Source organism: Musa acuminata, chromosome BXJ2-10 (genome assembly GCF_036884655.1).
Source record: "Musa acuminata AAA Group cultivar baxijiao chromosome BXJ2-10, Cavendish_Baxijiao_AAA, whole genome shotgun sequence".
NCBI lineage: Eukaryota > Viridiplantae > Streptophyta > Magnoliopsida > Zingiberales > Musaceae > Musa > Musa acuminata.
The window spans coordinates 29,064,208-29,082,379 of NC_088347.1; the positions used below are offsets into that span (position 1 = coordinate 29,064,208).

The 18,172-nt window shown below is 36.8% G+C and overlaps 1 protein-coding gene across 2 annotated transcripts; it reads right to left on the reverse strand.

Annotated features, from left to right (window-relative positions):
* Positions 1 to 397: 397 nt before the first annotated feature.
* Positions 398 to 17,707, reverse strand: LOC135583950 (protein ALWAYS EARLY 3-like). Of its 2 annotated transcripts, none has more exons than XM_065129149.1 (20): positions 17,514 to 17,707; positions 16,400 to 16,522; positions 15,265 to 15,363; positions 15,054 to 15,116; positions 12,599 to 12,676; positions 11,480 to 11,669; positions 10,643 to 10,926; positions 10,208 to 10,562; positions 9,055 to 9,138; positions 8,314 to 8,600; positions 8,133 to 8,189; positions 7,550 to 7,867; positions 7,296 to 7,474; positions 6,948 to 7,230; positions 5,227 to 5,448; positions 4,983 to 5,147; positions 2,281 to 2,421; positions 1,981 to 2,193; positions 1,512 to 1,790; positions 398 to 726 (listed from the first exon to the last, which is right to left on the reverse strand). In XM_065129149.1, exons 2-20 carry the CDS (start codon positions 16,499 to 16,501, stop codon positions 529 to 531), a joined length of 3,597 nt encoding a protein of 1,198 aa, XP_064985221.1. In that variant the 5' UTR covers positions 16,502 to 16,522; positions 17,514 to 17,707; the 3' UTR covers positions 398 to 528. The 2 variants fall into 2 exon arrangements, with proteins under 2 accessions (XP_064985221.1, XP_064985220.1); XM_065129148.1 differs by having other exon boundaries at positions 11,480 to 11,672.
* Between the last annotated feature and the right edge of the window lie 465 nt (positions 17,708 to 18,172).

An 18,172-nucleotide genomic window follows, 5' to 3' on the forward strand; every position in this document is an offset into this window, starting at 1 on the left:
ATAAAAGAAGAGGTAATATAGAAACTACAAGTGTGAAGTTTGGTCACATTTTTCTAGTTATGTAATAAAAAACAATCTCACGTTTCTCCTGCTGTAAAAAGATTAACACACAAAATAAGGGAAAAACTAAAATTGTGGATGTAGGCAGCATGGCCTGAATAAGTAAACAAAGGATTAAAGAAGCAAACCCAATATGCAATTTAGATGGGAGAAATAAAATGTAATCCCTAGTTTTAACCAACCCTCGTATGTTAATTCAACAGAAACAACTTCTCTGCCCAAGTCATTAAGATTTTTTTATCTACATTTACATTTCCTCCTTGTCTAAATTAGTGAAGCAAATTGTCTATTTAAGATGGTGCTGCTAGAGGTACAAAAAGTTGAATGACACAGATGGGGAACGCAAGAGCTTTGCTTTAAATACCAGAGTGGAATGTTGCACAGACCCCATTTTGAGATGGGGTAGCTATTTATCATAATACAGACAGGAATACACCAAAAAGGTATGCACACACAGGTAGCAAACTTCTATACTGTGGTAATTTCTGGAGCAATGGTGCTTGGGGTTGGTATTAGAGCCAACATTTGGTTTTTAATGATCACCATGCATGTCTCAATCTCCCTGTAAATTGGAAGATTATGAGGAGAATGTGGTTGCAAACTGGTTACTGCAGAATCAAGAATCTGGGCAATCTCAGCGGGTGGGTACTGTCTCTCTGTACAACTCTGCAAAACCAATCAAGTTGAATATATGAATTTTTTTTTTCAAAAAGTGAAATAAAGCATTATGAACATAAGATTTGACCGTGCATGTGTTAGTACATTACACATAGATAGATGAGTGAAGAAAACAAAAGTGCTAGTACAGTAGTAATTGAGGCATATTTCCATGTCAAGGTGGCCAGAAAAATGTCAGCTACAAAATCCTAGAATGGTATTTAAAAGGCAAATAAGTTAACAAACACTGTCTAATTTACATGTTTGGTAGTGCTTCGGTAGTAATCAGTCAGCTTTTATGTACAAAAACAACAACTTGAGAGTTGTAGACAAAATTCAAAAACCATCTAGACACGGTGACCTGAAGGAACATGTGGCAGTGTAAATTGATGGAATGACTCTCCGGAGACGATGTATCCAAATTAAAATCAGAAACGGAGATCTCTGGAAGCCAAAGAAAATTGGGTGTGTTTTAGTGGTGTTAGTTTCTGTAATATCTTCTAAATGTGGCTGATAAAATGACAATGAGAAAAAGATACCAATTCAGATACAAATTATTAAAACAACAGAAAAAGAAAACCAATTTAAAAGCAAATAGTTAGAGTCTCAGAGGACTCGGGCTCCAATTAAACTATTTGGAGTTGGCAGTTCAAATATCCTTGACCATTAAACTTGAGCCCGAGTCTGTAGGAGTTCAAAATAAAGAAAAAGCCAAACATTTAAATTATTATCTACTCGAAGCAGGTAGGATAACTAAGGAGTATACACCAATAAAGTCCTACCAACAAATTTACCTGTATCATGAGAAGTGTAGACACACACGATGAAATTAACTCGGAAGGAAGTTGAAGATCAGCATCAGTTGAGCTGTTCAGCTTTGGTGCATGAACCGTTGGCATGTCAGGTGTGCTTGCTGTGTGATCCTGATTTGCTGTGTTATTATATCCTGGATTAGGAGCCCCATGTACTCCCAACATACAAGAACCAGAACCAGAACTGCGATTATTTGCCAAATCTAAAGCCTGTCCTATTTTAGTAAAAGCATCTTCTCCTTCCTTCAGTGTGCACATTGCCTGAGAAGCACATCAAAACAATAACTATGCTCCATAAACAGACTAATGAGACTAGAGATTGTGATCAATCAAAAATTGAGGGCATAAAAGCTAGTAGCAAAAACAATCTGATAAAACCATAACAAGGTTAAGGTATTCATTGTCCAATCAGCATAAGTTATGCAGCAAAAACCGAGATATCTTCATATACCTGCACAGCAGCATCAACCATTGTCCTTGCTTTTTGCCTACAAGTAATTTCCACTACATGAGATCCCAAATCCTGATTGAGTACAGCAGATGGATTGAACAATTCTGAAGGTCCAACAGGTACTCTTGAATTTTCCATTGGCCTATTCCATGGATGTGTTGAATTATTATGGTATGTGTTACGCTGTCTTAAAGAGAGCAAGGCAAGAGCAACCTGAAACCCATATATACAGTTCAGATTATTGCTTGGGGGTATGTCCTTTGAACATTAAGTGGATATAAGTCCTACAAAGATGCTTACCTGATCATTAGCATCTCGTAGTTGAACAAGCACCATTGCATACTGCTTTCTGAAATGCTCCATATCTTTTATGGGATCACCATCCTTTTGCTTTTCTGATACTTCTCCATTCATATTCCTCAGTTCTATCAACAAAGCTTCCTACAAGTGCACCGAAATCCATTAACATCGAGGTTCCTAAAAACTAGAATAAGTAATTAATAATAAGTAATGAGATATAGGGGTATGAGTCACTGCAAGCTTCCCAGAGTGTGCTTGGATGATAAACTAGACTCCATAATCAGATTAAAAACTTTAATGCAGCAAGTGTCCAGCTTGGTTTTATGTGATTATTTTCATTTTAAGAATTCTAATGAGAAACAAGAGTGATTAGAGGCTAGACCATAGAGCCTCTCCAAACAATTTCCAGTTATTAAGCTTCCACAATGGCAATAGGGTTGAGATTAGAGTTATGAGAACTATGATTTCAAATGCTAGTAAGACAAGTATGTACCTACAAATGTTTTTATAGATCTAAGGACTGTTATCAGACCATATGGCTGGATACCGGGCAGAATTTATTTTTATTATTATTAAAATGATATAGTGTGTTATAGCTCTGTATACCTCCAGATATACTGGTGCCATATCAATCTAACAATGTGTTGAAACCAATATCGAAGCGATAATTTAACCAAGAAAAGAACTACCAATTTGAATAAAAGTTGTGTGCTGTATATCATGATAATCATCATAGTTTGCACTTGGCACCAAGTAATGGGTTCAGTTATACTAAAATCAACTATATATGGTATTGGCTAATGTACAAGATAATTGCAGTGAACCAAAATAAACCCAAACACTGGGATGTTATTTTTTTAAATCAAGATGGAATTTCTGCAATCTTAGGCGTAAATCAGAGAAAGTGGTATGTTCCACACATCAACCTGGAGGTCCATACAGACAGATGTATAGTCCAATAGCAGATTAAAATGTCAACCATTTCAAGCACATAAGACAACTGCAACTGAGTACCTGTAGCTAGAGGATGTTAACCTACATGGTGGGAAAAAAGAATGAATTACTGCTTCTGTTAGATTTTGAATGAAGCAACATGGGACATATTCCAGTCAGTAGCCAGCTCGAACAAGAGTCCTATAAAGCTCAGTTTCATCAAGGAGACATACAAGTTGGCCCCATGGTGTGTGGTGATGATATAGAATATCCATGAGGAAAGGTTATTACAGGAAACCCAGCAGAATAGAAAGGATCACACTGATGTAAAACAAGTGAAGGAAACAATACTATTGAGCAGATCAACAAGATGAGTTTCATCAAAAAGGTTCTCACTAAAAATGGATGCATGCTACTGAAAAATCTCTTGCATGCTCAAGCTGAAATTTCTTTTATATGGAGTACCAAGTAACCAGGTTATAAGCATGATTTTTATATATGGATATTGGATCCCGTAGTTGTCATTGGCCATTTTAATATGGACGTTATGTACCGTCATACCCAACATTGCATCCATATACTGGTCAGCGCCAAGGGGGCGAGTAGGAGGAGATGAAGATGAAGATGAAGATGAAGAAGATGAGGAGGAGGGGGAGGAGGAGAGGAGTGAAAAAGGAAGAAGAGGAGGTGGAGGTAGAGGCGGAGTAGGGGCACTAGGAGGCAGAGGAGAGGAGAAAAAAGAGTACCGAGCAGGCAGGCAGTTGGAAGAAGTGGGTGGTGGCAAGCAACACCAGGCGAATGAGAACCGGACGATCGGGAGAGAATGAGAAAAAGAGGGGTACTAAAACCTAAATAGACAAGAATAACTGTCAATTTTTTTTAAAAAGTCCAAACTGGATGGTAAGTTTGGACTGGACTGCCAGAGCACAAACCCTTGGTCCACGTGTCAATTCAACCTCGGACTAGTAAATACCACCCAGAGTGGTGCAATCCAAGCAAGATTTTGAAACATCATTATACATATCACAGATTCTCGAATATATGCCCAAGAATTGTCAATCCAGGACCCCACAAAGAAAAGGGGTCTTGGTACACAAGTGGTCCACAGATCAGCCAGACTGTCCTTTCAATCCTAAGCCACATAGTACTGGTCCAAATATTGCATAAAACTGTGTTTAAAACCACAGCAGCCCTGTAGATCAACTGCAGCAACAATGGAGAGAGGAAGGGAGGCTGAAGAGTAATACAACTGAATTATAAGATTTAATGTTTTCAATCAGGTTTCATCTTCTTCAACAGAATCATATCTCCAAGAAAAGATAGAGGAAAGAGAGAGAAGAGGGATAAAAAGGAACTATGGAGAGCAAAAAATTTATAAATCAATTTGTGATGCCTCTAGGGGCCTACAATACTATTATTTAGAGTGTTTGCTCTCTTAATTTTTTAAGCAATGAAACTAAACTAGAGCTTCAGGTTACTAGGGTACTAGGGTTTGCACCACAAACACTGATATGTATGTATTTTCATCATTTTTGGAAGGTTCTATTTCTCTCATCTTTGGTTGTTGTCAGCACCTGTGTAATTATCATGTCAAGTTGGCAGCAAATACCATACCACCTACCAGTTGAAATAAGGGATGCCGCAAATCAATTAGAATTTTATCAACATTTTTAATGCATAAGAGGTATAAATGAACAATCCAACATGACATCTTATTAGACAAATAGAATTGAACGACGAGATATGCAAACTTGTAGAATCATCATTACCTTTTTATCAAGAGCACGAGATAACTCAGCAAGAGCCTTTATATCAGCTTCTTTTTCCTGAATTTGTGATAGTGTACAAGGTTGATTGCACATTGCCTGCTGAGCAGCAGCTGCAACTTGAATTACAGTAGCTTTAGCTTGTGCGATGGCATCTATCGAATCCACCTGCCAGATGCACATTCTGGTTAATGGATCTCTAAAATTCCATCCTGCATAAGAATATTAAAGTTAAAAAAAGTAGAACCTTTGCCTGCTTCATTAATGTATGCATTTGATAACTCCCATCTGCAATGTTGAAACTCTCATTAGGAGCAAGTCTCGTAGAACTTCCAGTTCTCCAGTCCTTCAGACCATCTTCTAACTTCATATCTTTAAAGCTGTTGCAGTATCTGTTGAGAACACTGTCCTGTGGTCTAAAAGTTTCAGGAATATTATCAAATGGATATAGTGGCGCAGAGTCAATATCCTGAAAAAAATGGAAAATTACATGTCATTCCAAAGCTCAGGACGCAAAATAGTATTATTAACTAGCATCCTGTTTCCTTCCAAGCCTTGTTATGAGAACATAAAACTCAAATTGCTTATATCTAGTGAGAAAAAGGAGCACCACAGGAATATTACCGGATGCTCGCTGCAACGAAATGAGACCATATGAGTAAGAATCGCAGACAATAGTGTTCTAATTGGTAACTGGTACAAGAACAAGGACATTGGAAAGGCTAGACTAAAATCACAATAATGCTTGAACTTTGCTGAATAAAATCAGAAGAGTTTTTCTGGGTAGTAACCAGAAAAGCGTGAAAGAAAAGCAATATCAAACTTTCAGACAGAAGAGAAATTCAAATTATATATTTTTATGATACAATTTATTTTTCCTTATAACCTGTACTGATAATGCTTAGTTGAACTAAACAAGGAATGCAATTTCGGGTACCAAGCCCATGTCGGTCCATGGTTGGACTCGCATAGATCTCATCCATTTTGACTTACTGACACACAATGCCAGAACGTACTGCACTCCAAGTGTGGGCGAAGAGAAAGGAGGAAAAGGAATGAAGTGGAGACACTGAAGGAAGAGGAGGAAGAGCAAGAATGAAGAGAAAGAAGTGTACCCAAGAAGATGTAGTACTAATGAAGAAACACCCTCAAAATAGTGATCCAATGAGATGGACAAGGAGAATAAGCAGATGATGCAGATCCCCACGAGGGTAATGTTCAGCTAGAAGTTGATGAAATGTGGATGATAATTATTGACAATGAGAGCACAAGCAATTGACACCAGAGAGTGGGGGGTATAATTTACTGCTAGACATATGCTACAACGAGCAATCCAGTACATGAGGGATAAGCCACAAGCATGACTTAGCAGATTGCTGATCCAGCAAAGTAGTAAATGAGACTTCTAGATTCAAGACATTTGTACTGCAGAAGAAATGAAATGCAAGACTATACAGCAGCAGTGGGTAATTAGCATGCATGTTAAGGTACATATTGCTATAACCTGAGAAAAATGACCAAGAAAAACATGTTCATCAAGTAGACAATAAAGTTTCCAAAAAGACATGTTAATGAATAGTACTGATTTTCACTTTCAACCTGAAACTTACAAATTTGTGAGACTTCATTAGATAGGGTTATTTACAAATATAAAATAAACTTCTGGCACCTACTACCATTACAAAAATATTTAAGAACTTGAAATAACTATTTTCAACTACAATTCCCGAGAGTACGAAGGCATGCTCGATGAATTCATGCACATTCTTTAACATGTAATACTGTAAGATAAAAAGGTAAAATGGAAAGTTATTTGCAAGTAATTCTAAATATTGTTATAATTAATTTCACAATTTAGAATATAAGTTTCTCTATAAATAAATCAACATAAAAGATTCAGAAACATGTCAAACCAGAACACAATAATATACAATATATAATAGGAAACATTAAAAGTAGAAGGATTACCATTACAAACTCAACCCCTAATTCAGGCTGATCAAATTGAACCCTGCACCTACTACGGTCAACAGTGAGAATACTTCCATTGTGAAGTTCTCTTGTTTTAGGGTGACAAGCAATAACACGTTGTCCAACTGACAAAGGAAGAGCCAGATCTCTTGGGAGGCCTTCTTTAAGGCCAGCTCGAAGCTCAGCATAATGTGCCCTAACTGATTCTCGATACTGCTCGAGCTTCTCTCGTTCTTCCTTTAAGAATTGCTTTGATAATCGACGTGGCTTTCCAAGAGAACTGAAATAACAAGCAAAAAGAATAACTAACTGAAAGTCAGAATTAAGAATTCAATTAACATGTACCTTCGTATAACACCCCACTCCACACGAGTTAGTCTAGGTATGTGGGCCAACCTGACATGATTCAAGTACTCTACAAACTCACTTTTGGCAAACCAAGGAGAGTCAATTGCACTATAAAACCACTCAAACATACACCACCGGCGCAACAGTTTAGATGATAGGCAGTGAGAAAGCTTTCCCTGCAATGAATAAAATAACACAATATTAGAATATTATTAGAAAACAACTTTGACCAGTTGTAAAAATATAAAAACCTTCTCAATCATCCTGTTGACTGCACTAGAGTGTCCAGGACGATCATCTCCCACAACATCAGATTTGAAATCCTTCCAGGCCAGTGCTTTCTGCAGGCATATCTTACGACGGCTTCTATGCTTAGTAAGCAAATTAACTTGGTTTTCGATTCCATCACAAAGAGTTGTTTCACTTAAATCTGTCAGTGCTCTTTCAGGATCAGTTGTAGAAGATGAGTTCTCTGGTTGTTTAATAAACTTTCCTTGCCTGAGCAACAGACTAACTTCAGTAACATGTTTAACCTTCGCAGTGGATCGTTTCCCTTCTTCAGCAAAGACCTGGTAAACAAAGTGGTAAGAATATGAGAAGACTTGTTACACAATTTTTAGCAAAAGATAAATATATATAATTACTGAAGTATAGAAGACAAACATGGGACATAAGATTGCATCCCAACATACAACTTGGTAGTTGTACAATTACTGAACAACAGAGAGATTTTAGTTAAAACTTGTTGCAGAAACTAAGATTTTAAAGCATTTTGAAGCCACAAGCATCAAAGCAAAAACAAACTATACAAGCATCAAGAGAACGCCGAAATACCTCCATCTTATGTGATTCACTTTTTTGAGTCTCACTGCAGAACTCAGATTTTGGTATCTGCCAATGGTGAATAAACAGGTAAAAATAATAAAGGAACATTACATCACGAAGGTGATGATAATTTATTATATGCATAAATCAGATAAAGCTGAAAATACTGAAATGGTTGCATATCTCTTACCTTCCTAGACAAAGATTTCCCTTTTCTTTTTTCTGTCATACCAATACATGCACAAGCTTGCTGATTCATTTCAGCAATAACTTTTGCATCATGTTGCAATCCCTTGACAACTTTAGAACTTTTCCTGGAAAGTATATCAGAACCAACACTAGTAGAATGCCTTCTCTCCTTTTTCCCGGGAACTTTAGGCTTATCTCTTTGGTAATTTAATGGCAATGATTCAGGTATATTAGGCTTCTCATCAGTATCAACATTTGCCTGTTCTTCTTTGACCTGGGCTGATGATTCTAAACACAGTATAAAAAATGTAACACAGGAACTCATTTGTGTAAGATTCTTATAAAAATGATCTGTCAATAAAATACTAAAGATGAGAAAGCAATATTTTCACACATAGGCTTTAAACACAAAACGGGCCAAATTATTAGGCAATTTCCTATAGCTGGATGGAGACACAATTTCCTACATAGGCAAATACCATTTTTGGTTGCATCTACCAATCAAACAAGAAAAGGAGAAGGTTTTACTGGTAGCAAAATTTTGACACTAATGCTTTTATGCATGTACAATCGGTAAAATTCCACCTGATGAAAGGAACGGATAGGGGAAGAATAACATATAAAAAATTATTTTGGAGACAAATATTTTACCTAAATCATGCACATATGGATTATGACAGTTTCTTCAAAAAGCATGTATACAGAAAATGAAGAGACAAGAATCTAGGTAAAACAAACTAACCAGACTCAACAACAGATAAAGGAAGCAAGATGTTAACGGACAAATCAGCTAGTGTCTGCAGAGCATCCAGGGCAGAGTTCTCATCTACAAAGAAAAACCAATAAGCTGAGTAACCATGTCATATCATCTCATATGCATGTGAGAAAATAACAATAAACAAAAAGAAAAAATATAAGTTATTCACTAAAATTTTATCCATGTAAAATTAGCATTCACATATGTTCCACCAAACAACATTTAAAAATAAAACAGAAGGGCAAGTAAGAACATAAATGATGGTATTGCAAGATATTTCCGATGACCTAGATTCCACCAGAAACATTTAGAAATACAACATGAATGAAGCCATCACTTATATAAGTTGACAGAAGAGAAGGACAACTGAGATCATGAACAACGAAATTGAAAGACATTTCCATTTACCTATAAAAAGGTTAGCCGCAAACAACTATCTTATTCAACTGGAAGTTTTAACCCATAAGAGCTTAGGTTATCAATTTAAGGTTCGAGGAGCTTTAGCTTCTGGTGGACAATAAAGAAGTTTTTGGAAGGCAATTATAATATTCCACTTGTTGGTGACTACATAGCTTGTTCCTGGGCTTGCATGTGGTTCACGCCTTATGCATGACAATATTGTTATAGCCAAGGATCACATGACTAAAAAAGTACACATAAGCAAGAAAGAAACAAGATGGAGAAAGGGAAATATATTATATATCAGAGAAGGAGCAGATGAGAGTATGGTCATGCCAATACTAGTAACACTCCTTGACGAGGAAGCTGACTTCAATATTTTGTATACTTTATCTCCATGTCAATTGACACGATGATCACATAATTTTCATTAATTGCAGAACATAAGCATCCAATTCAATATAGCATGTTGAGATACAAATGCAATAACCCATAAGGCAATAGACAATGTTGATATCATCTTATCTATGAATTGTGGCTGTTGAAGTATCATCAGTATAATTAAACCTTAAGCTAGAAGCACATAAGTTTATATTCTAGTCATTCTCGTCAAACTAGTAAAACAATGAAAGAATAACATGGTCAGAGCCACAAATTCCTAGAGAAAAATGGGAAAACTAAGACATGTTGACAATAATGAGGGAATGAAAGGGGAAAGCAAAGATAATTTGTAGCAAACCTCCAAAAAAGAGTTGACGGCTTCTTTTTCTTGAACCAATAGATCCACGAGTAGTTTTACTGACTTTGACCTCCAAGTCAGTTTCATCTTTAATTTTTCGAACACTTGATCCTTCCTCGGTACCACTGCATGCTTCCCTATCATCATCAATTTGAAAGCTTTCAGCATTAGAAGTTCTTGGCCTCTTTCCTTGGCGTTTCTTCACCCTTTTTGGAGCTTCAACTGCTCCAGAACCTTCATTACCATCTCTAGCGAATACTCCATTCTCAGCTTCCCTACTCCCTAGACTATTTTCATGACAATCGCCATCCATTTGACTTAATAACTTTGACCTATCAATCTCCAGTTCAACACTCTGGATTTTGCAGGAAGAATGATTCAGTAAATATAGCAAAATCAAAGCACCAAGCCAAATAAATACATGTAGTTGGTTACCTTTTGTTCACTACTTTTAACAGGAGAGGACCTTATGTGATCAACTCTGTTTTCAGGTGTTCGAGAAACCTGTGGTGAGCCGCCTCTTTGCAGAACCTCTGCTAAAGCCAATGCTGCAACATGGGCACCTTCATCATCAACAGCATTTACCTCAGATTTTGAAGGCTGTTTAATTAAAAATGCTGATTTTTCTTTGTCGTCTTTGCTGTACATATTTGCATTTGAAACAGGGATGCGAGGAGTCCTTTTCCCAACAGCACGAGGTTGATTTCCCAGAAATAAATCTGCTAAAGTTGTAGAATTAATTTTATAGATAAGGAAAGAAAGATTATGCACACAACACATGCCAATAAATAGATGCAAGGGCAGAAACATCTCCACACCCCAGCGAAGAAAACACCTATCTTTTTCAGAACACATCAAAATTGGAAAAATATTTTTTATTCTTATTGTAAATTGTTTTATAACTTTTATTAGGTGACATACACATCAAAATCAGTCTAATGTATGTTCTCATGGTCAAAATCTTTTTTTTGGTCATCCATAGCAGAAATTCTGACTTCAATTCTGCAGAATGTGTAGGATCAGAGGACAGCAATTAAAACAATAAAAGGCAATTCAATAAATGAGGAACTATATTAAAATAAGATTTCTATAAAATAACAAGAGGACCCCAGGTGATGGGGAAAAACTTGGTCTATTATATTGTCACTTTCCCAATACGTCCTTCAAAATAAATGCATGCTGATGCTACATTTCAACTAAATTGCTATCACTCCAGTATCAGATAATAGACAATAGCTAAATAACAAATATAATAGTACTGAAAGATTGTACCTCCAGAACGCTTCTTCTTCAACAAAGATAGGCATCCATATCTTGATGAAGCTGATTGATATTGTGACCTATCAAGAGAGCACCCATCAGAACCCTTGGATATAAGTCGAAATTTTCCCCGACCACGCTTTTGAGTCTTTTGAGATGCTTTTGCAACATCATTGCTTTCTGGATCACTCTCATTTCCTTCCTGCTAGTTGTTAGTTCCCAGTTTCAGACTATCGAATTTCAAAAAAACTAAATGCACGATCAGAAGTAAGAGCAAAGATTCAAGAACTAAAAAGGCAGGAGAAGGGATATTGTTCATCTGGATCATGGCATGATTAACTAATTTGTAGCAGAAAAAGATTTTTAAGGAGTTGAAAAACTTATCAAAGCAAACAAACTGGGGAAAAATATACTAATTAGTTATAAAAAGTTATAACAAGCCATGATATCATCACTTTGGCACCAAAAGAAGAAATAGCACTAGAAACAGAAATGTATAACAGAGCAATAATATGCAGAAACACTACCTAAAAATCATTAGTTGGTTCAGCTTTCTGTAAGATTGTCCTTCATGGTCAAAGATTTATTTAATTATTAAAGAAAAATGGCTTTTCAATCAATAAGTCAACCCCGGTTAAAAAATCGATCATACTGGGTGGTACGGGTTGTTTTTACCAGTTTGAGACTTTACTGGTATATGGATCAGGCAAGGACCAGGCAAATTTTTCACGGCCCACTTCAGAATAGTGTTTACCACCTGATACAGTTACCGTTTCAGGCAGTCCTTCGATTAGTACATAAAGGTGAGTTGAGTTAGTCCTTTGACTAGTGCATCCAGGTCAAAGGACTAAGCTTACCAAAATGTTGAGTCATGACGTTGAACAGTTCTAGCTATTTCTTCACTAGAATTGATCACTTTCAATAGCCTTTATCCAAAAAGTCCATGCTTCTTAATTCACAGTAAAATTTGATAAAAATCATCCTTTTTCGAGTACAGAAGAAGCTAGAACTAATATTCATTTATGAATAATTTATTTCCGATTTCAAAAGGAGTAATTGATTAGATGATGAGAATCAACAGTAAAGTGTAGCTAATACCAGTAAACTGGAGAAAACAAACTCCAATCTCACCAGAATGTTGTGGTGATCAGTCATCATTGCAATTAGCCCAGCTGCAGTAGCCGTTCCTTCTGGAAGAGATAAATATGCCTGAAAAACCATGGCAAACTTTAGTCAGTCATGAAAAGTATCATGGGGTCTTTTTCTTATGAATAGACAAACTATTTGCAGCAAGATTGAAAATCAAAAATCTCAGAAGTACAAAATTTATCATAAAATCATAAACGAAATCAAATCAGCTGTAAGAAAAAATGTTAGTAAGTGTTTGGTAGCCTTCATTTCTTTTCTGCATTGCATCAATTGATGCAATGCAGGTAGTCTTCGGAAGGTTGTATCTCAAATCATGAATTTACTTTTACAGTATAAGCATGCATCAAAATTATGTGTTTTGTTATGCAACCAACTAGGTCACATGGCACTATGAAGTCCAGCATAATACATCTAATTTTTTGCCCCATACCAATATTAATCAAGAAATAGTTATGCATTGTCAGCCTGCATTTGCACCAAACAACTAACCCTGCATTAGTTAATGTATGCATCAACAAATGCAGTGCATTTACTAATGCAGCGGATCAACAACCATCGGCCACTAAACATTCCATTAGTGGAACCTATCAAGTTCAACATGGAGAGTAAACCTTGGTAAAATCACACTACTATTGCTAAACTCAATAAGAATAGTAGATATTAATTTTGTTCCAACAGACAGAATATAATTGAAAGTGAGAAGCACAGCTCCATCAAAAGAAAATGACAGAGCTGCTATAGAAAAGACAGGAAATGCACAAACAATGGGCTTTCAAATGTTCTCTGTCTCAACCTGGCTCTCAAGTTAATTTCAGCAGTTTTTGGTTATTACAACTTGCAACTGTGATGCTTTTGCTTTCATGATTGCAGCCAGAAAGTTAAAAAGTTATGAGAAGTCGAGGGACTACAAAGATACTTAAGGATTATACAAAACAAGCAAAAAAAAAAGTAGCATCTTTTTATGTAGGAACTTTTGGAATTCGCAAGTATCCTACATGAGTTTCCTGCTTTTAGCCAAGAAAGAAAAAGTAATTAAAATAAGTCAAATAAAACCTCGGGAATCCACATATTACTGATTTTTATTTTATTTTACTACTCATATTCAAAAATTTTATAATATACATACTCGACGCTTACGATGGGTCTCAAACCGCCGACATTGTAACTAGGCCTAGAGAACCGTAACTACTGGGATGCCTCTTCAGAATTCTATCAACTCTTCTCTAAATATGAAGTCAAAATAAACATAAGTCTTCTTTCATCTATATCAAGGCTTATAAATCGTGGTACAGCATTGAATCTGATCGGCGGCCAGACTACTATGGTACTCTGATCAATGTTCGATATGGATCGATACCACCCGAACAAGAGAGAGAGGGGGAGAGAAGAAGGGAGGAAGAGAAAGAAGGAAGAAGATGCGTAGGAGACAAGAGGAAGATAAGGCAAACTGGAGTCGGAGAAAGATGTGTCTCCAAATGAGGAAACAATAGTGACACAGCAAGGAGGAGGAGGAGGTGTTGACGCGACAAGGAGAGAGAGTGTGTGCATCAGAGAAAGAAAGCATGCACAAGAGAGAAGAAAGAAAAGAAAAAAGAGAAGAGAAGGGCAGCTGTCTCAATTGCAGAAATTTTAATAAAATAACAACCAATATCAGTTAGTAAGCTTATGTCCAGTATAGTTTGGTACGGATCTGCATACTGTCAATAAATATGGTGCTATGAGCATATGGCACATTTTAGCTCATATCGGACAGAACTGGACAAAATTATCCAGTTCCTGTCCTAATTGGATATCGGACTAATATATACTAACCATACAAGAGGTACAAATGATATTAAAACCTTGATCAATTTATGGAATATGGAAATACTCCCATAGATCTCATATGACACAACTATTTATATTTGATGGCTTTGAAAGTAGGTAAGCCATTAGGCCTATACACACTATATCTTTATCTGCCAAAAAAATCCAAAAATCGGATGTTCCAACATTTAATACCAAGGTTCCTCCAATCAAGTAGATCAACCTGATGAATGATTAAAAAACAAAGTAGATCAACCTGAAGAATGATTAAATCCAGCAGCTACAAATATGTCAATGAATCAAACTGTCTACTCTAGACATAACAGATCAAACAGTTGAAACACTTTGTGAGAGGAGGAGACACAATATAAAATCAACTAGAGAAATACACAACTGCATGCCAACCAACAAGCACTTTAAGCTAGAGAGGGTTGACAAAAGAAAAGAGGTGAATGTGAAAATCAGGTAATGGACCAGCACAACCACATTCTAGAGAAGAACTGCATGATACATTACTGCAGAAACATGTCTGATTCAACACATATAAAAGCAGAATGGACTCATAAAAAGTGAGAACATCAATATATGTCAAGAACATAAAAGGAATTATGGATTTGAGAAAAGATCTTACTTTATTCATGTTGTAAAGAGCTTCCACCATTTCTGATGATCTGTTAGGTATAGTACCAGAAACCTACAAATAAAAGGATTTATGATATTCACAAAAGATCCAAAAATAATTTTCATACTTTCTTAGATATCAGGCTTATCAAATGCATGGCGTTTCTCTTCTTTTTTATTTTGTTTTGGGGAGGGGAAAAAAACTAAAAAGGCAACTATACCTTTCTCCAATCTTTCCCATATTTACGATAAGCTTCGTAGAAGCGCTCAAGTTCTTCTTTGCTCCATTGAGGACCTAACATGTCAGACAACTTCCTCTTCTGCATAGTCAGAAGCCCAGATACTTGAAATTAATAACCAAAACACAGTTAGAACAGTACACTTTATCTTCAAAGATACAGTTTACTCATGTAACTAATGCTTAAGAAATGAAAGGTTTGAATCAATACTTTTGACCAAAGTGAATGATAAATGCAACCAAACAAGTCATTTTCTTACATGTTAACAAGTATTCTGTATTTCATGTATGATCTCAGCTTTACCCAATTTTGTGTTTGCTAGAAATTTGCAACCTACAGCAAAGGGATGATGTCAGGTCTATAGATGCTTTAAAATCAGCTTCCTCCACTGGTGAAGTTTTCTCAGTTCAGAATTCTCCTTCTCATGGGTGATCAACAGCAATTTTAATGTGCTTCAGAGATTTATCAGAAAAATATTGATAATAAGGGCCTTATTCAATTTGGAATAAATGGCAACCAAACTTGAAGTGTTGTGAGAGCATAACCCCAGGAAACTGGCAAAACTGAAATGTTCGACTTGGTCTGGACAATCCTTCTCCCATCAGCCCAATGTACATCATTAAGACCTTCAAATTTTTCATTTTAAGATACAAGAGAACTTCAAAACTTGAAATTCCTCTCTATTATCCTGTGGAAGATTACCCACTATCATTTTCGCTCAAACATTTAGAACACTCAAAAGTGAAGCTTCAAGGAACACTTACGAAGATATATAATCAAGAAGTCTGAAAGTCTGGAAGAGAGGGACCCAATCAATGCTACAAATGATTCATTTCAAATTTCCTTACAGGATCCAACGCATAGGAAGATGAAGTACTTGGAAACTAAAAACAATAACCACATGACTAAAATGAGGGAATGGGAGAAAAATTTTCAATGACATTGCAAACCGACAGAACCCTCTCTAACCTGAGAGATAATTGCTTATAATATATGTTCACGTTTCAGTTTTGCCCTTTGTTCCTGTTACTACAGCAAAATCTTTAAAAGCATATGAGCATGATTCAAGGACCATGAACTGTTCGGCGGGTGAAGAACAAAAAAAATAAGATCTTACTCGTGTTCGACTTTTCTTTGGAGGTGTCTCATCCTTCTCAGACCAGTCTTCGAAAACTTTAAATCGCTTGTTCACATTTCTCGATTTCCTGGTTGAAGCCATTAAAATTTCTCTCTATATCGCCTGCAGTATGTATAGGACATCAATCAATACTTAGCAAGAAATTTCATTTTAAAACTAGGTAGGTGCACATTATACACACTTCATACGATATAAAGAAAAAAAAAGTTGTCCATTTAAAATAGTATGCTATACATTCTAAACTGTAAAAACTTGGGAGTAATAACTAGGTCCCACCTTGAGAAAATTAATGCATAAATGTAAAACCTCAAGACAATAGAGAATGGTGGAACAAAAGAAATTTATATCACTGAACAAAGAGTATGGAACTCATGTAATAGACAGTCTCTCGAAATCTAGCGTCAACAGAAATAAAAAATTTTAAGTTATAGTGCTGTTAAAAAGAGGGGCAAAAACAGTTCTCACTGACCCCGAAGGAACCTAGACTGGAAAAAACCTAGACGGGCAAAAGTGCATGTATTATAGCAAGAAGGTAACCAACAGCGGAGAGAAGAGTCCCACCCTTGAAGCTAAAATTCAATGTCCACGTAGACGAGAACCATACTATGAACGGGGAGAAGAGTCCAGAAAAATGAACGCTAAAAGGAAACAACTAAAGAACGGTTCGAGGTCATCAAGAATGGATCTAGGATAAAGCTGCCCTAAAGCTTATGGAGCTAGTATATTGTGATGATCGGCCAGTAAGGTTTCATGAAATAAATATGCTTTATTAAGGAGCTCAATCTCAAAAACGAAACTTTGCCAACTCGATCTATCTTGAACCAAAGAATTCGACAGTATTCGATCTCACAACGTCCGGAAAACCCAAAAAGAAAAGCAAAGAAACCCATTGCAGCGAAAAGGGAGGAATTGGGTCGGTGGTAGCGGGGCGAATGAGGAACGAGCAGGAAAGAGGAAGCCACTGAGGTATCAATCGAGACTTTGGCAGCACGATCTAAAGGTAAAACACACGAAGGATTGAATCAGGAGGAGAAATCGCGGTTTGATTTCGAGAAACAAGAATTTCAAGATCTCGAGCAAAAATTGGGCGTACCTGGAGAGGAAGAGCGCGGGGAGCCGCGAGTAGATGGAGAGGGGATCGGACAGTGACGCGAGCGCCGCCCTCCTCTTCCGGACGAAGGCGAGAGCCAGAGAGAAGGTGGACGGGAGGCGCCTCCTTTTTCTTTCTCTTTGTTTCTGTGTTTGGTGGAATCGGCGGGTGGAGGACGGGGAGGGAAGGGGGTTAAAGATGCTGAGAGGGGGACGGAGGGATAGAGAGCTTTTAGATTCGCGCACGGAGATTTGCGCATTTGAAAGGTCCGCCGGTGCTGCTGCCACTCAGATAATTCAAACGAACAATACCTTTTCGTACGTGCTTATCCGAAACCCGCTCGGCCACCTCTTCTGTGATTGAAACAAAGAATAATCCCGGACGGGTAACAACAGGTGTGATGCCGGCCATTCTTGATGTGGCACCAAACTTTTGACTATACTTCACAAAAATTAGTATTTCAACCCAATAATCTATAAATTAGTATTTCAATGTTAAGAGTCGAAGATGGACGAGTCAATTGATTGATAAATTAGATTGGGGATGTATATGGCAAGGCATCTAATGCACTCAGAAAGACTTTGTTAGCAAGAATTGATGCAAGAGGGGTTGATAAGTGTGGGTGGGGTCCTTTTTCGGATGATTCTTACAATGATAGTGTA